This window comes from Lepidochelys olivacea, assembly GCF_965140295.1.
Source record: "Lepidochelys olivacea isolate rLepOli2 genome assembly, chromosome: 4".
Lineage (NCBI taxonomy): Eukaryota > Metazoa > Chordata > Testudines > Cheloniidae > Lepidochelys > Lepidochelys olivacea.
In genome coordinates this window covers 139204335-139226946 of record NC_140414.1, presented here as the reverse complement: position 1 = coordinate 139226946, position 22612 = coordinate 139204335, and the positions used below count along the sequence as shown (strand labels likewise).

The 22612-nt window shown below is 40.1% G+C and overlaps 1 protein-coding gene across 4 annotated transcripts in view; it reads left to right on the top strand.

Moving 5' to 3' along the window:
* CTNNA2 (catenin alpha 2) overlaps nt 1-22612 on the top strand; it is a 790749-nt gene that overhangs the window by 728862 nt on the left and 39275 nt on the right. For all 4 annotated transcript variants that reach the window (XM_084626180.1, XM_084626177.1, XM_084626178.1 and 1 more), the window contains 4 exons: nt 5118-5269; nt 12538-12651; nt 17119-17300; nt 19816-19921. In XM_084626180.1, coding sequence (XP_084482306.1) covers nt 5118-5269; nt 12538-12651; nt 17119-17300; nt 19816-19921 — 554 coding nt within the window. The remainder of the gene's footprint in view (nt 1-5117; nt 5270-12537; nt 12652-17118; nt 17301-19815; nt 19922-22612) is intronic.

The following is a 22612-nucleotide window of genomic DNA, read 5'->3' as shown; positions in this document are numbered from 1 at the left end:
CCAAACAGCTGTTATACTAAAAGACTAGAGTATATCCAACATTATACCCATATTTCAGAACAGTCCTTATTGTGACCCTGAGAATTATAAACCAGAGAGTACTATGCTTCACTGCTACGAGGAATAGAATGGAAAACCATTCAACATAGAGTTATAAAACAAGTAAATGAGTCTCACAAGAGACTGATAAATCAGCAGGGCTTCTGTAAGGTTAAATTATATTTTCCTTATCTGCTATCATTGTTTAAATAACTTCTTAAAAATAAATGTAATACAAAAAGAGACTCGGTGGATATAATTTAATGTATTTAGATTTTTTAAAGATTTTGATATTCTTTCACAAGAGGCTGTTTAAGAAACTGATAACCAGAGGGTGAAAGGTAGAGGCCTTTGGTGAATTAAGAATAGTTTAAGAGATAAGAAGTAAAGAATAAATGGCCAGAACAAAGCATGGGAAAAGATTAATCCTGTGATGCCCTGTTGTTAGCACTGTGGCCAGTGTTGCATAATATATTAATTAACAGGTCAATGGTGAGGAAGCAAAATTTGCTGGAAGGAAAATACTGATATAGCTGTAAAGACTAAGTCAGAAGGACCTCAAGAAAGGTAATTTTATTCAATTTCACAAAATAGAGAAGTAATTTAAACTACTTGCATGCACACTGATAGGTTCTGAGTTAATGTAACCGCTCAGCAAAAATATCTAGGTTTCAGAGTAACAGCCGTGTTAGTCTGTATTCGCAAAAAGAAAAGGAGTACTTGTGGCACCTTAGAGACTAATCAATTTACTTGAGCATAAGCTTTCGTGATGAAGTGAGCTCTAGCTCACGAAAGCTTATGCTCAAATAAATTGGTTAGTCTCTAAGGTGCCACAAGTACTCCTTTTCTTTTTTCAAAAATATCTAGTCATTATTATGGACAGCTTGTTGGAGATATCTATTCAATGCACAGCAGCAGTCAGCCCATGGATAAGATGTTAGGCTGTACATTAACAAGGGTATTCATGAATACCCTGAATACTGCTTTCATTTTTGATCACCACATCTCAAAGACCTAGAAGAAATAGTAAAGGTCAAGATTAGAGCTGTGTGAATATCTGATTTCTTTTGGTTCAGTGGCAGTTCCAAAAAAATGTTGTTAAGGGGCAAACTAAACCCATTTTTTGCCTCTTCTCTGTACTAAATAAACTGAACCAATTCCTAGTCGCACTCACCCATGAACTTCAAATCCCGATCAAAATGTTTATGGTTCCAGCTGAATTTTGCTTTTGACTTCTGCTGTCTGCATAGGAAAATCCCAGTCTCTACAGATGTGAGACTGAAATGCAGAATGTGGGTTTTATAAATGCAACAAAGGTATGTACTTGCCAAATATCACTGTCATAGCGTTTTTTCAAGTGTGGCCCGAAAGCCTGAACTGGAGAGCAATGGGTTTCTTCCCTCAATTTCCAAAAAACGTTACTGTGCTCAACAATAATGTATGGCCAGAGAAACAATGGGAAATAAGACATTATTAGTTTAATGTGTTTTTTTGTGCTTGTCCAGCACATCAACCACAACTAAAGCATTGATTTAAAAATGCATTTTGGCAAGCAAGCAATTCCAAATTTAGTTTAATAACTTTCTGCATTTAAAAAAGGCAAATTAAAGTGTGTGTGATAGTTGACATTAAGGGACAGTTTATTGTCAGGTGTGGCAGAGTACAAATGGTTTGAGAGTGGATAAGTGCCTTTTGTCACATAGCAGCCAATCACAACTGTATATTTTGTGCAAGGACTGCTTCTGGCTAATGCCATCCCAAAAGGTCTTTAAACCCTGCTGCTTATAGAGGGGTTAAGCACGCGGATGCTTCCAAAGATAACAAAACATGGCTCTTTGTCCCTCTCTAGTGCTAAATCAGGGATCTGCAGCTTTTGGCACGCGGCCTGTCAGGGAAATCTGCTGGTGGGCCGGGACGATTTGTTTACCTGCAGCGTCTGCAGCTTCAGCCAATCGCAGCTCCCACTGACCGCGGTTCACCGTTCCAGGCCAATGGGGGCTGCGGGAAGCGGCGTGGGCCGAGGGATGTGCTGGCTGCTGCTTCCCGCAGCCCCCATTGGCCTGGAACGGTGAACTGAGGCCAGTTGGAGCTGTGATCGGCCAAACCTGCGGACACTTCAGGTAAACAAACCATCCCGGCCCGCCAGAGGATTTCCCTGATGAGCCGCATGCCAAAGGTTGCCGATCCCTTGGCTAGATGTTTATGAATCTGTTACTAAGCCTCTGAGCTAACAGTCTTAATTCTACAATTGCTGCCTCATTTGCATTACCACCTGGAGAGAGACCATCTGTGAGGCTTGAACCCAGAACAACCTCTGAATTTAAAGGTGGGGACCCATACATGCTTCAGCTAAGGAAATGTGTCCTTTAACTTAGTGACAATAGTAGCAGATTCATAAACTTCTACACACGGTTTAGCCAGCATAGGGAGAACAGAGACTTTCACTGGGTTAATGTGGGTTACACGCTTCCAGTAGCTGAAGAATTTTTGTAGACATAATGATCCCTATTCTCCTGTGAGAACAGTCTAGCTCCTGTCTGGGCTATCACAGAGCTATTGCTTACTTTAACAATTTAGTCCTAAGAAATGCACAATAATGGGTTCTATTGTGGTATATTGGGTAAATATGTGAGTTTCAATCTTTTAAACAAAAATTCAATATGCAGCCTTTCTATGGTGAGAAGTGCTTCTTACCATGTACATTTTTTAGGCTCTTCTGCTGAATAAAGCAGGCACAGCTGACTTTTCCATGTTTTAAAGTACATATTTCCATGATACCAGAGGAGCAGTCATAATTTATCAAGTAAATAATCCCTTACAAATACTCCAAGGCAATATGCTCTGAAGTCCACATATGTAAAGCTGCAATTTCAGTGAGTCTCTTCTGATGGCCAGGCTAGCTGGAAATACACATTACAGAGTTCCATCTTTTTTTTAATTTCCATGCATCAGGGTGTTTAATTTCCATGGATCAAGTGAAGCTTTAAGGAAAAAAACCTATATAAATAAATATAGCCCAGCTATAAAAATAAATTGCAGTATATATTACAAGCAGGGGGATGAATTACAATGGAGAAATAAAGTAATGAGAAAAAAATTTTTCACTTGGGGAAAAAAATCCCATCGATGAGCTTTTTTTGGCCATGCACTAGTTAGTCTCCTTAAGGAAGCGGTAGATGCCTCTTCATTTAATTCACTTCAAACTGAATCAGAGAAAGCTTTCAGATATACAGTGGAGGAGAATCCTACATTGTCTGAACTGTCTGGACCTTATAGGTCTTTTCCATCCCTAATTTATATGTATTAAAGAAAGCTCCACTATCTTCTTACATAAAATATATTTTGGGGGTTGGCAGAATAAACTATATTTTGAGTTGATTTATTCGTTTAACAGGTTCCACTAAAGTGAGTCGTGTCTAATGAATACCAATTAATATAAGAATTTCTCATGCCAAATTCAGGTTAGAATGAATAAATTAAATCATGCATAAAGCTCAGAACTGGAAAAGATGAGTCTGTGTTTGCTATCGGTGGTTCTTCTAAATATAAGAGATCATTTCTCCCGGTAATATTGTTGGGAGTTTCTCTTGTATACAGATGGCAGGATTGGGCTGGTGGTGAGAAATAAAGGGGATGAAAAAGAATAAAAGAGCAGAAAAAGGATTAGATGTTACTGTAAGGTCTTTGGGACAGGAACTGTCTTTTTGTCATGGGTTTGTAAACAACCTAGTTCAACAGGGTACTTGGTCAATGACTGGAGCTCCGAGGTGCTACCACAATTCAAATAATGATTATCTATATATCAGTAAAGATGGCCAAATATTTATAAATCTATTCACCTCAATCCATGAAACCAATCCATGAAATCAATGGGAACTGATCAGTCATGCATTGCTTATATTTGTTATATCTATATCTATATCTATATCCTACTAACATTTATGTATGTGCTTAACTTTAAGCATCTGAATAGTTTTCAGAGTGGTAGCCGTATTAGTCTGTATCAGCAAAAATGAGGAGTCCTTGTGGCACCTTAGAGACTAACACATTTATTTGGGCATAAGCTTTCGTGGGCTAGAACCTAGCAAGATTACTCATGTACTTAAATGTATGTAGAATTTGGCCTTAGCCGAAAAAAAACCCTGATACTGGGAACATTTGCTACTCTGTATAGAACCAATGACTGTGAATTCAATGGACTGTTTGTGACAGTCTTTTGCTCCATGCTAAGTGCTTGTTGGAAATAGGGTAAAGATTAATCTTTAATTAAAGTTTATGTCATGTGATGAAACCTCCAAGAATACGCCCAATCAAAATTGGCAATACAAGCGGGGAAGCACCCTAAGATTTTACAATTACTCCAGTGACAAAACTATAGAAATATCTATCAACTACTAAAATAAATAAATAATGAATATATTCATTATGTGTGTATTCTTAGAGCATACATATACCCCAGTCATTAACACCTGGAAGGGATTGTTAATTTACAGCCGCTGATGTCTTTCATCATATAAACATTACTATAATGAAGAAGCAGGGACTTACATACCTTCAGAAATAACATTTACCAGATTTTTGCAGTCTAAGAATGTTTTGGGTTTGGGGGTGGTGGGGGGGAACGACTTTTTATTCATTGTGAGTTACACTATGGTTTGTTAACTAATTTGAATAACGGCTAAATCGCATTTTGGTCATTTTACATGAATAACATTGTATTAGCATAAATTCCAAGTTGTAATTTTCTAGGCATGCTTTTGAATGTACTTAACTGACATATGAGATGAGTTAGAGACTTTAAAATGACAGTGAGTCATTCTTTGTTAAAGAGTTGTTAATTCTTTGTCATATAATTACAGGTAACTACATTGTTTTCTTTCTCTCACAAAATGTGACAGAATGCCCTGCACACCTCTAAGTCAGCACAAATCCAGTCAATGAACCTTCCTTTCTGTGTCTTGAAACTATGACAGCAGCATGTTTCATACCCGCTGGAAAGGATTTATGGCCAAGGGCAGGGGAGAATATACATGAAAGAAGGTCTGTAATCGTACTGCCTTTCATTTTGTTTAATCTAGTTATGCCACGTTTTGCTGAACAAGTTGAGGTTGCCATTGAAGCATTGAGTGCGAATGTCCCACAGCCATTTGAAGAGAATGAATTCATAGATGCCTCCCGCTTGGTTTATGATGGAGTTCGTGACATCAGGAAAGCTGTTCTGATGATCAGGGTATGTAAGGCACCTGGGAAATAAAGGTTGGTGCTTAAAGGAAAGTGTCATAAAAGACGAGAGGAATGTAAAAGCTGCCTGGAACCTAAATTGTTTTACAATCAAGGCGAATCATTTGACTTGGAAATGAATGTAGAACAAATGTTTGTACAGCAGAAAGATCTTGTTAGTAAAGAGATTAGATTATTTTAACACTTGTACGTGAGTCTGAGGTTTGTAGCAACTAAGGAGCAGCAGCAGAGGCGACAGCCGTGTGCTGCACTACTAGGTTCTACAAATAGCTGTCCGTGCACCTGAATTGTAACATATCGCACCCTGTTGTTCCAGCCTTTAGCCTCTTTAAACCAGAGTTTGATATCGGGCGTTGCGTAGGTTTCAGTTTATGTAGCTCTGTGTTCCCAAGGAAATAGCAAAAGATGCACAAAAGATATATTTGTTAATTATCCAGGGTAGGATTTGTTCACATTTCTCTGTATTGCAAGGCCTAGTACAAAAGAATTATTTCAGTGTTAGTGCAATTGTTTTGTTAAGACCTTAATTGTTTGCATGGAATATTTTATTGTTAATCCCTGCATGCATCTCGGTAGGTATTCTTAATACGTAAATGAGTAGATAAATTACCTTGCTGCTCCACAGAGCTTCCAAATGGATGGTTTAAAATGTTTATGCTGGTAAAGAAGGTGCCGTTTGAATGTGGACTAGCTGATCGATTCAGTTTGATCGGTTATCCTTTTTATAATAAGCTGAGCAATAATAAGCAGAGAATAGGTCAGCCTAGTTCTTCAGGGTCACCACAGCCACATCATAAAGAGCCTGGCCCTAAGAACAACTGAGCTCCTGTTTGTAAACAATGGGATGTGTGGCTTCGGTAGGACCTGTCAGGATCAAGCCTCAGGCCCAGTGAAAGCCATGCAAACACAGCAGCTGTGAAAACACTTCAAAGAATCTGAAACACAGCAAAATAAAAAATTCCCTATTTAAGCAACTGGCAGTGTTGAAACAATAGCCCTCACTTTGAGCAGCTTTCAGCAAACTGGTAACCATGCTTGGTGGTTGTGACTAGCATGGCACTGATAAAAAACCTGGAAGGATGTGGGCTGTCAGCCTTTTTTTATTCATCTGCCACTATCTGCTACACATGCAACGGAAGCTATTTAGATGCTTAACTTTATATTTGCAATGCATTTAGGTTCCGGTCCAGTGTCTAATGCCAAACCCAGATAGCTGGGAAGGTAGGCTTGCAGAGGCAATCCTCCTCCTAACAACAGGCATATGCAACCCCATCACGTGAGAGGGAAATTAGAGGATGCTTATGTTACAGGATCAGACCACCTCGGACTGTCCTCTTTCCCTCTGTATAAACTGTCACAGATATCGGGCCTTTCAGCTACCCTCTGCAGAAGCCCCTGGTTTCCAGCTCCTCCCCTTGCACAGCAGGACTATACCAGATGTGTTACCAAGGCCACCTGCACTCCTACAGTGGAAAGGGCTAGATTTTTTTCTTAGCAGTAAAACACCACTTTTAATTCTGGATTCACATCCCTTTCCCTCCCCCCGCCCCCTTATTCCCCTCCTGACATGTTAACCACTAGCCTGGAAAGCTGATCAGCATGCAGGCCTTGTGAGCTCTATGAAAATATCCCAATTTACATTTTCAATTGTATCATTCTGCTGTTTTTCAGTTCTGCATGAAATCTGAGCTGGTGAATTCTGCAGAGTCACATTATGAGGTCAGGGTAAAAACTTCCTTCCAAACATTAACAAATAGATGGAACCTGATGGGCATTCCTCACTTGGGCAAAACTCACACTTGTTTTGTCAGAGCAAAGAGAGAGGGATGGATGGATAGATTATTTTGCAAGTTCAATGGGGCAACTCAAAGACATAAAGTTACATGGGTCCATTTTTGCAGGAGCAGTCTTACTTATAGTGATAGTGGGTACAAAATGTCAGAAAGAAATGTGATTTTCAGTCTGAACAGTTTCTCTTTAGAGCACCCATCCAAACAACTGCAAAGTAGGAGAAATTGACTTCTGTAAATGATATTGGGTACTGGCAGTGCTAATTTTACCACACTGCCTTGCTTGGTTTGCTTCATTTATGACATTAGGAGTCCATCTGTATGAATAAAAGGGTACTTTAGTCATCAGTCTTGACTCTGCTGAGATTGCCAACGAGATAGTAGGATTTTCTTGTCAATTTACCTGTCCTTTAGGTAACAAACAGATAAACTACAAACTGCTAATAACAAGAGATAAATAATGACAAGAGATCCAGAATCCAGTAACAACAGTAAGAGATACAGGATCCATGAAAATAACCTTATATTACAATTAAATGCACAGTTACGAAGGCTTACTTTGAAAACAATCGCTGAAGTATTTTTACCCAGTGATGAAGTTAGTCTCACATACCCCTCCGATTTGTGCCTTAAACCTTCTCCCGGAATTAAAATGACTTGTAATCTTGTCAGAGCATCTGACAGAAAAAAATATCATTCCCCAATAATTGTTCATGTGCATGTCAGAGAAGAATGGAAGTTCCTGAGATAGTTGTCTCATTCCTTGGAAGAAATACATCCAGTTCTTTTAAACTAGTTTTTCTTTGTATTACTGCTTTTAATAAACTAAAGAAAGAGAAAGAAATCTTTTTTTTCTTTATTTTCCTTATGGAAAAGAAAGGAGAACCATTATACTACTGGGGAATATTAACATAGTTGGTATAAAAAAAAATCCTTCTTCCAAGCTTGAAAAAATACTGATGGTAGCATAAATGTAGTAATACAATTATGGAAGCTAAAATGAAGATAGAAAATAACGTAATTCAGTCATCTATCACTGTCTAGGGATCCTGTTACACATCGTTTTGTTTCATAGTTACTTATGAGTTTTCCCTAGTTATGGGAATGGAAATGAAACCCATTGTACAGTTAGCAACTAGCACAACGGCATCTTTTACATGTTTGAATGGCCAGGAGGTTGAGTCTTTTGCTCTCAGATGGGAGTCTTTCGCGACTGTCATCTGTGCCATTGTTACCTCAAGATTAGATTACTACAATATGCTCTGTGTGAGACTACATCCTAAATCAATTTGGAAATGGAGCTGGTGCAGAATTTAATCACCTGCTTGTTAAGTTGTGTGTCTTGTAAGCATATTACACCAGTGTTCTGTGATGTGTATGGGATACCTGTTGGTTTCCAGGTTGAATTTAACGTGTTGGTTTTGACCTAGAAGACTCTAAATATCCAAAGATCTGTTGCGAGGCTGCCTCTCTTTCATTGCCAGTAAGGTAATGCTACAGTCAGCAAAGGTGCTGCTAGGAGGACATTCTCTATTAGGGCCTCTCAGTTATGGAACTAGTCCCCTCTTGGTCCAAGAATACTCCAGATATGACACTCCAAGGAATGCGCCAAGGCACTTGTATTCCCCCTAGTTTTTGGAGAATAGGAAGAATTCTGAGGGTGTCTGGTTGGTGATGGGAGAATAGGGTAATTTCTTTTTTGTCTTTCTTTTTTCTTGTTAAGAGGGTTACACTGGCTTATATAGCAGTTATAGCAATGCTGGGTTTATTATAAAAAATGCACTTCTTACAGTTGTCAAAAACATATAAAACTATGGCTGAGTTGGTTGTTTTATCTTTATAAAATATATTTAAATGGATAAAGACCAAACACCCCTTTCAAATCTCCTCATATAGACATTTTTTAAAATCTTATGGATGCACAATTATTCCTTCTGGTTTATGGTGGGGCCACATGGAAGATAGAACAGACTTATATTGCTGAAGATTATTTTGCTTCATTGCAGTTCACTAATGTAGCCTGATCTTGCTCTTCCTGTCCCCAGTGATTGATAAAATTTGGATTTAAAATGGGTGTCTTACTGGTGCCTATAGTGTAACCCACACACCTCCTGGGTGTGATGCTCTGTCCCATCTAGTGGCACTGAGACCACTTAGAGAGAGATTAATGAGTCTGCTCTACAGCCTTAGCTAAGGGCCATGTGGCTCTTAGCTTATGCAGTAGAGGCTCACGTACTAAGCTCCCAGGTTTGATCCTGCCCACCGACAACTAGGCTCTGTTGGCATTACAAGTGGGGGCTCGTCCTGGATTTCAACTGGGAAGTCTCTGAAGCTTGGGACGCGCTTCCTCAGCTCAAGGAAGTATGTAACCCACACACCTCCTGGGTGTGGTGTTCTATCCCATCTAGTGGCACCAAGACCACTTAGAGAGATTAGTGAGTCTGCTCTACAGCCTTAGCTAAGGGCCATGTGGTTTTTAGCTCATGCAGTACAGGCTCATGCACTAAGCTCCAGAGGTCCCAGGTTCGATCCCGCCCACTGACAACCAGGGTCTGTCAGTGTTACAATAGCAACAGGTTCAAGTCCTGACAGGATTTAATCAGTCCTTCATTCTTCCAAAGTAAACTAATTGAGTTCCAGACACTGTTGTGAGCCTTGAAGATTAGTTTTTAAAAACAAGATCCTGTCTGCTGTGCACAGACATTAAAGACCCCATGACACTTTTTGTAAGACCCTGCCTAAGGCATGTACTTTAAAAGTCAAAATATGTGTTTTATAAAAGTGTGGTTTGTATCCCTGTGCCTTGTCTCCAAGCAAATTGAAGAGCTAGTTAGCATCCGGCGGTATACCTAGGAGATCAGGCTGCGGGAAAGCAATGTTGCAATAGTAAATAACAAACTAAAGAGTCAGCTGATTAGTCAGTTTTAGGCCCCAATTTTCAAAAGTGCATTCACCCTTTTGTGCATACCTGACGTGGTGGGTGTGAAGTTGGGCACATTCCAAAGCATGCCAATGATTTTGAATGTGGGCCTAAAACCAGCTGATTGCTATTGTTGATCTTAATGCAGAAAAGAATCAGCTTCAGCAGAAAATGAGGACATTTCATCCTCCAGAGTTGAAAACCTTAACAGAAAATGGGATGGATGTGTAAAGCTAGCTTGGGGCTAGATCTGAGCTGTGCATGGAGGAGGTATTTAGGTTCCATATAACTACTGTAGAATATTGTTACACAAAAATACCTCTATTAAAGTGTCCCTTCTTTTGCATGATAACGGTTTGTTGGTTTTTTTTGCGGGGCGAGGGGTTGTTTTTTCTAAGCTCACCACCTAAACCAAATTGGATGTTTTTCCCTCTTTTGAGTACTGTGGTTTGTAAGACAACAAATATCAGATTTTAAAGCAACGGCTGTGTTTTGTTTCAGAATGCTTTCTTAGGTGTAAACCACTTAAATGCAGAGCTTTCTGAGTATGCCTTACCTCTTTCACAGACTTCCTCCTGTGCCCTAAATTGATGTCATTTGTCCACATTGTTTTGTTTGTTCTCCCAGGCTGTTCTCTCAGGGCTGGATTAGCACAGCCCTTTCCTGGCTGCATAGGGTAGTTACAAGACCCCCTTACTACCTTGCCCAGATTGCAACTTTGGCTGTGGGCGGTAGAGGAGAGACTATTTGACCAGTATTGTCACCTGTGAGCAACTGGGAGTAGAGGGAGCTGAGAGGAGCAGGAATGAGGAGGAGCTCTGGCTCCACCCTCTATTTGACAGCCACAATAGCTAGCTGAGTGCATGGTGGGTGTGAAATAAATTGATTCATGAAAAGCACTTAGAGCAAGGGGTGAGCTGATGAAGAGCTGGACTTTGAGGTACAAGTCCTTTTCTGGTTTGCTCCTAGACTGGATCTGCTACACATTGTCCCTTATTGAGGGCAGATTTTAATGTCACAGTCTAGCTGTTAGGCAGTTGAGAGATGACTGTAGCACATACAATATTAACAGAACCAGACAGTGGGATTTTATAATGATGGATAGCATTCAACAATTTCCCCAGTAGTAGAAAAGAAAAGACAATTTATATTTTCACCTCCACTTTATCTTCTGTGTAACCTGTTACATACACTAATTGTACATGCATCCCTTCAGTGATTCTGCCAAAGTTTCATATCTATACTGTCATACTGTATTTCTTCCTTCAGAGCTCAACGTCAAATCTCATATTTAATTCACACTCTAAAAGTCAAATGAAGATGGCCTCTTCTTGTCATGTGCACATAACCATACAGGAAGCACAATCGCAATAAAGCTGTGGAATTCCTTGCCAGAGGATGTTGTGAAGTCCAAGACTATAACAGGGTTCAAAAAAGAACTAGATCAGTTCATGGAGGACAGGTCCACCAATGACTATTAGCCAGGATAGGCAGGGATGGTGTCCCTAGGCTGTTTGCCAGAAGTTGGGAATGGGCGACACCTGTGATCTCTCTGTTTATATTGTTATTATGATTATTTATTTGGATAGAGTAGCTCCTAGCAATATTATTAACTATTCAATATATTGTTAAATATTTGTATTGTTTAATTATTAATATTAATAATGTATTGCTATATTTTTATTTAGTCATTGTGTTTCCCCCCAAACTACAATACAAGAGCACCCATCCAATGCAAAACAAATTGGAAAACTACACTAATAAATAAATAGCTCCATCAGTCACTAGATCAAAGGACCTAGTGACAACATAAATAGAACAAAAACTAATTGGTTTCCCCACGTGACCCCCAACAGAGCTCACACCACCACTGCTCAGCCCTGTCCAACACCCAATTCTCTTGGGCAAGGGAGAAAAGGTGTATCTTGCAGCATGCCCTGAAAGCTAACAATCTTTCACTCAATGGACCTGGGGAAGAAGTTACAAAGGCCTAGGACTATGCAGAGTGTTTAGTTTCCATCACCACCAAGATGGCATGTTTCAAAACTTTATACCTGCTTTAAAAATAATTGACCAGATCATCTACATTTGCTTTGAGGACTTCTCTTTTTCTACCAGTCTGTTGGTTACCTTTTCCCAGGTACTTACTTTCTCTCTTGAAGATTAGGCATACTCTAATAGTATTAGTCTCCCTTTATAGACCAATTAGCATTATTTTGAAATATTGCATTTCGGCGGCGAATACATCCAAAAGATATGCGTTCATGAGACTGCATTCATCATGTTAACTGAGTTAAGAGAAATCACAGCAAGGCGATGATGAATGTGAAAGAAACCAGAGTTGGAACAACTTAATTCTGAGGACAATTCAATTTCAGGACCTGACTGCCTGGGCAGACAAGTTAATTTAAAAGAAAAAAAGAAACAGTGTTTCCTGGGCAGGTAGTCGATGAAATAAGAACTTACTGTACACTGGAGTTTGTCTGTATCTTTTATAAGCTCGTCATCACTGCCTTCTCCTCTCTCTATTTCTCTCTCTTTTTCTAGACCCCTGAAGAGTTAGAGGATGATTCAGACTTTGAACAAGAAGATTATGATGTCCGCAGCCGAACGAGTGTTCAGACTGAGGATGACCAGCTTATTGCTGGGCAGAGTGCAAGGGTGAGTATAAAATCCGTGTACCCCGTCAACTCTGTATTCAGCTCCAAATGAAAAGGTATGCCTCTGAAAACAAATTGGGAGATTTAAAATTTTGGGGGTCACTTCAGCAAGAAGGCTGGGAATTTTGGTTTTCAGGCATAGATATTTATTTAGGTCTTTTCACTTGCAGTACATTTGGGCCAAGTTTCTTGTATGATTTTTGTCAGGATTATGTGATGTCTTGTATCCGTTATTTGCTCAAGCTAGAACTATAGTAAAAGGCCTTGCACATTTGGAATGTACTGTAGCAGAGAGTATTCACGAAATTTAAAACAAACAAACCAACGTAAGGGCACAATGTGCAGTATCTGAAGATATCTTACATTTGTTATGTTTCTCAGGGTGCTGACTTGTCTAGGAAAGCTGTTTAAGGTGCTGAGTAGTCTCTGTAACCTAATTGTAATTGAAGACATTTGTTACTGACTCAATGTAATTTTACCAGCGTAATTATATCATGATAAACTGGAGACATTGTGATTTGTGACCTTAGCGTAGGCACGGCGATTGCAAATGGAGTGGACAAGTGCTTCAGGGGTCAGAGATGCTGGAGAAATGAAGTTGGGTGACCCTCAGGATTATTTCACCCTCTGATTAATGTTTACCTTTTGCTAAGTAGGCTCCTCAGTTCAGATAAGAAATCCAGTGACTACTATGTTGTTAACACACCACATGAACATGTATTTGACTGGAAAGAGAGTTTAAAATCCTCCCCTTTTTTAACCTGGTACAGAAGCAGTAAAGAGACATTGTGGAGAACTGGAAAATCTCTGTTTTATTTTTATTACTATTGTGCATCCCTCTATATGTTTGCTTATGGTGGGTTACTTACTGTCAGATGGATCAAAAGAGAGCTATTAGGGGACCCAAACTGGAAACACAATAGCCCAGACGGGGAGCATCCCAACAAACACCAAAACACCATAGCCAGGTTAGCGACAGCAACTTCTTGGTCCCAATCCTGCTTAGCTGATTGCCAAGGCTGAGAATCTGGAGAGCAAAAGATGTTGAAAGGAAGGGGGAAGCTCTCAGCTGCTGCAGGTTGACACAGACTGAAGGAGGAGCAGGGTCTGCAGCAAGCAGGCTGTAACCTGGTCCCCAGGAGAACAGAGGCACTGAGGTTATGTCATGTCTACCTTGAGGGGAACGCCAAATGTAGGTAAAATAGTGGGCACGCAGAGCTCTCTGTTTTATATCCATGTCTGAGTGCTGTGAACCTTTTGGCAAATAAATCTTACTTTAAAAAAAAAAAAAAAAGTTGTTTCTGTGACACTGTATGCTCTTGCTGCCCACCGGGTGCTGGAGAAAAACATTGGCAGGTGCCAAACCTGTTAGGCCTGCTATGTATTGTGGTTGGTAACCAGGAAGATTGGACCCTAGAGACCCTGTCAGAGAGTGGTCAGATCACAGGGTCCCCTCCAAAGAGAGGTAGAGGAACAGGCCTGTCACTAGAAAGGGGAGCACTTAGGGGACTGGCAAAGGGTCTCAGAAGAGGCAGCCTGCCCAGGGACCATGGCAGTTATATGTGAGAGGTTTTTATGGTTAAAAGAGTGTTACATAATGTTTAATGCATGCAGAAAAACTGAGTGCTGAAATAAACTCAAGTGTGAAAAGTTTCCTGGTGCTCTTTAGTGGATTCAGATTCTGTCCTTATTTCTTTCATAGCTAAACCTGGGGCAATGGGATCATGCTGCTCTTTCAGTAATTAAAATTAGAATTAAAAAAATAGATTTAGATGAAGAGAAATAGAGACAATCATAGCATCCTTATTAAGGGCCTAATCCAGCTAGCAATTGAGTAATCTCAAATCCTATTATAGTTATTATTGTGGTTGTCAGTTGTGGTAGATGCTGGACAAAAATATAACGGACAGTGACTGCCCCAAAGGGCTTACAGTCTAAGTATAAGACAAGATCCAATGGGTGGATACAACAGCATCAGAAGGAAGACAAGGTGAAAATGAGATGATTATGATCAGTGTGATGAGCATAAGCCGCAAAAGCCACTGTGTTGAGTGACCCCTTGAGCTGCAGCTAGTCAGCCAGGAGCTCCGGAGGCTCCCGAGATGTAGGGGGGCCACTGGCACCACCATGGTGGCCCTGTCGCTCTTCCTCTTCCGGAGGTCCTGCCCCTGCTCTGCTTCTTCCCCCAAGGCCCCGCTCGCCGCTCCCTCCTGTCTGCCCACTCCCCCCCCATCACTCACCCTTGAGGCAGGACAAAAGTGATGGGGCAATGGCCCCTTGGACTCTCCTTTTCCAGCACCCCTGTACTCAGCCTCCTGGGGGATGCCATATAGGACTGTTTGTTGGAGAAAAGTTAGGATTTTAGTTAGAGGCTATAATAGATTTGTATAATATGCCTACTCCATAAAAGCTATTAGCATTTCAGTGGAAAGGATTGGTGTCTGTCTTTGAAGGGAGATAAAACTTGAATATACAATCTGCATTTGCTGCTGGGTATGGCTCCTTAGAAAGGCATCAGCAACCGAAACAGAGTCATTAAGACATACTGAACCAGCACTGAGAAGGTCAGGTTAGACTGTCCACGAAGACAGGAACCAAACACAAGTAATACAGTTTGGTCTTCTTAGCTTCCTGATAATACAGATCTTTATTTTCACATCCCATTAGTTACAATGAATTCATCAGTTCTAGAGTGTTTAGAGGGGGCTGGAGGGGGAGAAAGAGAGAGAGTTTAACTTACACTGCATTTCTCTGTGGAAAGACTAATGTGTTAACATTTGAAACCACTGAGTTACTTTGATAAGGCCTAATTAAAACTCATGTGTTGAATTTTAATTTGATTAACTTGCAAATTTCTCATTTTCTGATCTACTGTTTATAGATAACCTTTTTTAATTCCAGTTTTGGAAAAGGTCAATTGTGAATTTTTAAAAGCCAAGAGCATTGTAAGAATATGTAGAGAAAGACTTCATCTGATTGAAAGTGACATAAACAAGAAAAAATTTAATGACACTTAAATGTGTCACACCCCATTAAATGCATAATGCAGTCTTCAGAACCCTGAAGCCAAATAGTATCTCATCTTGAGAATCATTGTTGGAAGTGTCCATTTCATCTTCAAAAGTAACTTCCATAATTTTGCCATTTTTTTGGTAATTTTCCTTTTCCTTTGTTGATAGTCAAGGCAAATTAGAATCAACCTATTTAGTGCCATTTTGCATATCATCCAAGAACTAATTAAACCACTAAATGTTATTGAAAGGTACGTTCATTCCGTTCATTTTAAACATACTCCCTTGCATGCCATGGCTTATTTCAACCTCAAGTTGAATAGAAAGCCAGGGTGTTTCTGACTGACAGTGAGATATGGAGAGGTGGAGGTGTTTGACGCTCAGTCAAACTACGGGGCTGCCTGTTAGTGTGTATTTCCTTCATTTTACATGTGTCTAAAGTTTTAGATATAATAAAAAAATCCTGTCTTTTAGTTTAATTGTAGTGGCTTCGGCCCACCCTCTTCAGTCTGCAATGTCATAGATGTACAGTCTTTAAACTTGCAAAGATTTAATAAGGACTTTAAAAATCCCTTGTTTTACAGGAATATGTTGCAGTTACTCTTGAAATAGCTGATGTAGTGATAACAAAATTTGGACCCTGTTATTAAATGCATAGATTTTAATTTAAAAATGTTTAATAGTGTGAATGCTCTGAGAGTGAAATCAGTTCTAAAGACCATCTTTAACAGGCAACCACTGTTTTAAGAGACCATTCTGAAGCACACCTGTGAGGTTTCCAGTTCAATTTTGCTTGTCATGTGGTTATGCTATAACTTATTCTAAACAATCTGGTCCACTTAAAACAACTGGACTCATTTATGGCAGATTTCACTGTAGCCGGGGCCACATCCTGTGCTAGTGTAAATCAGTGTAACCCTACTGAAGTGAGTAGAGCTATGTTGATTTGCACCAGGTAAGCGTCTGGCACTATAAGCTTTGATTGATTTCTGCTATTCTGTATGGAGTCCCCGGGAGTCTCTTTGTTCGGTGTGAAATTATCCTTTCTGAAGAAACTGTCTGCACCATTTCACTTTAAGAAAAGGAGTACTAGTGGCACCTTAGATAGACTAACCAATTTATTTCAGCATTACCTTTCGTGAGCTACAGCTCACTTGCTCACGAAAGCTTATGCTCAAATAAATTGGTTAGTCTCTAAGGTGCCACAAGTACTCCTTTTCTTTTTGCGAATACAGACTAACATGGCTGCTACTCTGAAACATTTCACTTTACAGCTTTCAGAATTAAAATCCTATCCTAAAAAGTGCTGAGTTCAGCTGTGATGGATTTAGCATCCTCAGCTCCCTCTGAAGACACTGGAAGTTGTGTGCACTCAGCACCTTGCCAGTTTAGACCCTTAGAAACTAAAATGATTTCTAGCTTCCTTTTTTCATGGGCAACTACTCTGTTTTATCCAGGCTATCATGGCTCAACTGCCCCAGGAGGAGAAGGCTAAGATTGCGGAGCAAGTAGAGATATTCCACCAAGAAAAGAGCAAATTGGATGCTGAGGTGGCCAAGTGGGACGACAGTGGTAATGACATCATTGTGTTGGCAAAGCAGATGTGCATGATTATGATGGAAATGACAGACTTTACTAGGTAAGCACAAAAGCATTTGGACTGAGAGCTTCCTCTGAAACCCTGCATCATTTCTTTATGATGGTGTTTAAGGAACATTGAGTGTATTTACTATGTTTAAGTAATGTGTCTGTAGCAATTCTAATATTGCTGGTTCTATAATCACTGCCCTGTGTATTTGCCTTTTAACACAAAGGAGATCTTCAATATTGTTTAAACACTGTTCAGTATTAAGACACCAATTCACCAAAGCACTTAAGCACAAGAGCAATTCCATCCCGATTCAGCAAAGCACCTAACCACTTGCGTAACTTTAATCACATGAGTAGCCCCAGTGAAATCAGTTACAGAGGTGCTTTACTTCCTACCAGCGGGCCAGAACATCAAACACACACATTTATATTTGAGACTCCTTAGTGACTTGTTGGTTGGGGGGGACATAAAGCCAGCTTAAAGCGCACAGGTTACTGACATGCCCAAATAGTTCCTTTCACCTGGCTATTTTGGACAGTTCACCATTTAAGATGTATGGTTTTGTTAGTTATTTGTGCATCTTTAATTTCAGCAGAAGTGGTGCAGCAAGGATAATGTGTGACCTGATAGGCCCTCAAATGGCCTTTTGTCTAACACGAGTCAAAATGCATAAGGCTTGCTGAACTTTCAACATTTCATCGCAATGAATGTCAATCAAAAATAATGGCAAAAAATCCACTGAACTCATTCTCATGACTGAATTTCTTTAAAAAAGCAGCCCTTGATTTCATCCAGAAGTAACTTTCATCAGGACTTGACAATAACAATGACTTTTTTCCTTGCTTTAATATTTTTTCTAATTACAGTGCATCAAAAGGCTATTAATTAATGTTATCATTTAAACAAAATCATTTTTGTTTATATCCAGTCACATTGTTAATCAGACTAGGGGGACCATTTTACAAGAGATTAAACGCACCCTCCTAAAGTTAGAGTTATCTATGCAGTGCTACAATCCCTGCTGTCTTGGGGAGCGAATGACAAAAGCTCATGCTTTGGATATGTTTTGCCACACTTCTGCAAGGCAAAAAACAACCAACCAAGCAAACAAAAATCCCAAACCCACTGTGGCCTTATTCTTCCTTTCTGCACTCGAAAGGGAAAAAATCATTTCCTTAGGCAGAAGAATCATGTAGGGATCTTTCTCTAGAGAGCTGAGTTTCTCTTCCCCCTACAATATGTCTAGCCCCCTGCCCATCTTTCATGGGAAAGGAGTGTAAAATCCCTCTAAACCCTTCATGACAGGGACATAAAAAAAAATCTCTTTTTGGTCTGGATCTCTCACCTCTCTTTTCTGAAGCAGAATGAAAAGTTCCTCATGCCTCACTATCAGTTCTGGAAGGGAGAGGTGATGATCTAATAACTTCTCAGGGGACCAGAATACAAAGGTTTCTCTACCACATGCTGCATAAGTTTTAATACCTTAATCGTCAAACTGAAAGTTTGGTAATTGGATGTTTCTAACATCGAAAGATGAGAAATAATGTGAAAATGAGACTAAAATCACTATCATGTTTGGAGTAAATTAAAAAAAAGTCAAAGTGGACTGTAGTGCATCTGTTTACACCAGATTCAATAAAGTCTCCTTTAACATCTTCCACTAAAAAACAAACAAACAAACAAACAAACAAAACCCCTTTGCATCTCCTTTGCCTACAGTGGCTTCAGTGGTGTTAAAATGGAATAACTCCCAAATATCTGGAGTGTGTTACTGCCAGATGTGCTGATCTCTTGATATAATTGACAGCAAAGCATAGGCAGTCACTGTTAAGGTGACTGGGACTTAAGACTAGCGTACAATTCCTGGTTCTGCCTCTGGTCTGCTGGGTGACCTAGGGCAAGTCACTTCCCCTCCTGCACCTCAGTTTCCCCATGTGTAAAATGGGAATACGGACCTCCTTTTTAAAGCACTTTGGGATGTGCAGGTGAAAATCACTATAAAAGAATTAGGTGGTGTCATTATTTGTAAGAACTTGTGTCTTTTACATCATCTCACAAATATCAAGAGAGACAAATTAGTAGTAAAGTTTTTTTTTAAAAAATCAAGCAGGATTTAAGCGCAACTGAATTATGCCTCAGGTAGTTTAGCAGCTTTATGACAGAAATCTAAGAGAAGAGATTTCTAATGTGACATTTCTGCACTAGACTTGTCAGACTTGGTGTTAAGCGCTGGTCTGGGAATAACAGAATTTTTAAAAAGTTTTGTATTCCTGCAAGGACATTTTCCTAATGAGCACTTAAAAATGCGCACACTATTAAACATAGTTCATGGGCTTGAAGTCACCATCAAATTAACCTGCTAGTGAGGCATTTTGTATGTGAAAGGAAATATAGCAGACCCGTTTCTTAATCAAGCTAACGTATAATTAGTAGTTAAGTCCAAGGTGAAGTTGCAGTAAATTAGGAAGGCATTCATAAAATAAATAATCATATACTGAGTTAGGACACTGCAGCTGTGTCATGATTTAATTAGATTGTAGTATAACCATATTGTTCTTTCCAGAGGTAAAGGGCCATTGAAGAATACATCTGATGTCATTAATGCTGCCAAGAAGATTGCAGAAGCAGGCTCTAGAATGGACAAATTGGCACGAGCTGTAGCTGATCAGGTAATGTCCCAAACAAATAAATATATAATATGAATCAGTCAATCAATAGCATTTTGAATGGACAGTACAAATTAGCTGTGTGGTTTAAGGACCCTCTAGAGAATGTCTCTACTCGTGCTGTGATCTAGTGGCTGAAAACAGGCTGTTTGTACAGCACCAGTCAGTTTGGAAAGATCATTGTCAGTTGAATGAAGCTGATACTGAAGCCCTTTAATTCACTGGTTCAGAAATCAAACCAACTAAGTAATAATAGCATCAGCTAACGTAGATAAAAACACCAAGGTGACCCGAGCTACTCCAGCCTCCTCATTGTTGCCCTTACTTAAAAGGGGATTACGCACACCCTTCTGTACCTTTCATGCTATGGGAAATCTGTAAACTAGTCTAAGAACCCCAGAAAAGCCCAGAAGTTACAACAGTCTTCATCTGGAACAAAGGAATCTTGGCTACAAATGATGATTGCAGTAGAATGTTGATGGCGAAAAGCAATAAAAAGGTCACACACTTTGGTGCTTCTGTAGCCCAAGCTCATTGCAAATGCCAGGGCTCCTTGCATTTCTCTGTCCCCTCCCCCCACCCAAAGCTCCCTGTGCACCACCCTCCCATCCCCCTCCAATTCAGGGCTTCCATACAACCCCACCCCACCCCTTCCTCCTGCCAGTGATTCTGTGTGCCCCTGTTCCCTTTTTTGCCACATTCCAGGAGCTCAGTGTTCCCTCCAGATCTCTATCCCTCATACCATTGTCCCCAGTTCTCTCTCAATGCCAGGGAATCAATGTTCCCCCTCATTCAGTCCTTCCTCACTATAGCCCCCCTTACCCACCATGGCAGTGGCTCCATGTGCTTCCCCATCCCCCCATATTTCAGGGTTTCTATGTGTCCCCTATCTCCAACCCCATACCATTGTCCCTTATTTTCCAGCCATGCCATGGCACTTTGTGTGCCCCCATTGCTTATTGCCCCCATTCATGTCATACTGGGACCTCCATTTTAGGGGCTCTGTATGTGCCCCCTTGTCCACACTATTCTCTTTACTTTTCTGTCTGTCTGAGAGATAAGTCATTCAGGATGTCAACTTTTTAAACTGTATTGGGCAGATGGGCAAAGCTGAGATAGGAAGTATTGTTATATTGGATGCCAGAACCAGTTCTTTCCTTTATTGACCATTACAGAGGTGGTCGACACTGCTGTGCCTGCTAACCAGATGCAGAGGCCTTTGTGAGTTGTCCATTAGCCCTTCCAGTTTTCCAAATTTCACCAAAACCAATGAGTTTCTGTCCACTGATACCTAGACAATTCCCTGAAAAATTGGAATGGATGAGATGTGGCATTCAAAAATGATTTCATTACAGACAAACAGAAAGACAGAGAAATGCCCCCAAGGGAAGAAGGACCTGGATCATCCACTCACATGGAAAGCCCATAGGAGGGGGTTGTAGGTGAGGAGGATATATCCTCTCAGATACCCTCCCTTATCATCCCCCTCCAAACCTACAGCTGTGACCTCTAACCATCCTTGTCTTCCCCTTAAAATGGGAGAAAGTCTGCTGGTCACAGGGATTTTAATGTGAGCATGGGAATGGCATTAGGTTCATCCTGCAAGATACTCTGGGCCAGAGCTGTACACAGAGCTGCAGCTTTTTCCTATAATCCCCAAAGATTTGGCGATGTGAACTGTTCCACCCAGGAGGCCCATTTCCCCCTCTGGAGCCCACTCCTGTTGGATACATCCTAGGAGCGAGAAATCTGTCCCTGTGTTAATGTAATTCCCCCTGTCAAGAGAGCTGTAAAATGCTCATTAATGATCTTGAAGTTTTCATTCTGGTGTTTTTGAGGTGGGAAAGTTTAAAGAAATAAATGTCAGGTACATAACACACGCAGCTTGTATAGAGAATATTGGCTTGAGCCATGTCTTTAATCAATATGAGAGTTAGATGTCTCTTTTAATCCCTTGGCCATGGTGATATTTTACAGAACTTTTGAGACATACATGGAGTATAAACTTTTTATTGACTGTGGCATTTTTAATTACTGTTCCAATGAGAGAGATCTTACATCTTAATTTGATTCAAGGTACTTGCATGTAAAGCCTTGTCAGCTCTCGAGAGATATTGTTTTAAAGTTCATTTATTTCAGCTCATAGGCCTCAAGAGCAGGATAAATATTACTGTATTAAATTGTCACAAGTAGGAAAAAAAGGTCTCTTAGGAATTCACTTTTGAAAGATATTGCAACTATGCGAGAGGAAGACGTTATGATATTATCATAAGTACAGAACAGATTAAATGGCCTATTGGCCTAACGTCTCCAAAGAACTCCCAGCTCTTTTTTCAGAGTGGTAGCCGTGTTAGTCTGTATCAGCAAAAAAAAAAAAAAAGAGTGCTTTTGGTACCTTAGAGACTAACACATTTATTTGAGCATAAGCTTTCGTGGGCTAAAACCCACTTCATTGGATGCATGCAGGGGAAAATACAGTAGGAAGATATAGACACAAAGAACATGAAAAAACGGGTGTTGCCATACACACTATAACGAGAGTGATCAATTATCAGCAGGAGAAAAAAACCTTTTGTAGTGATAATCAGGATGGCCCATTTCCAACAGTTGACAAGAAGGTGAGAGTAACTCTGTGTGAGAGTGTGTGTGTGTGTGTGTGTGGAGGGAGGAATAAGCATGGGGAAATAGTTTAAC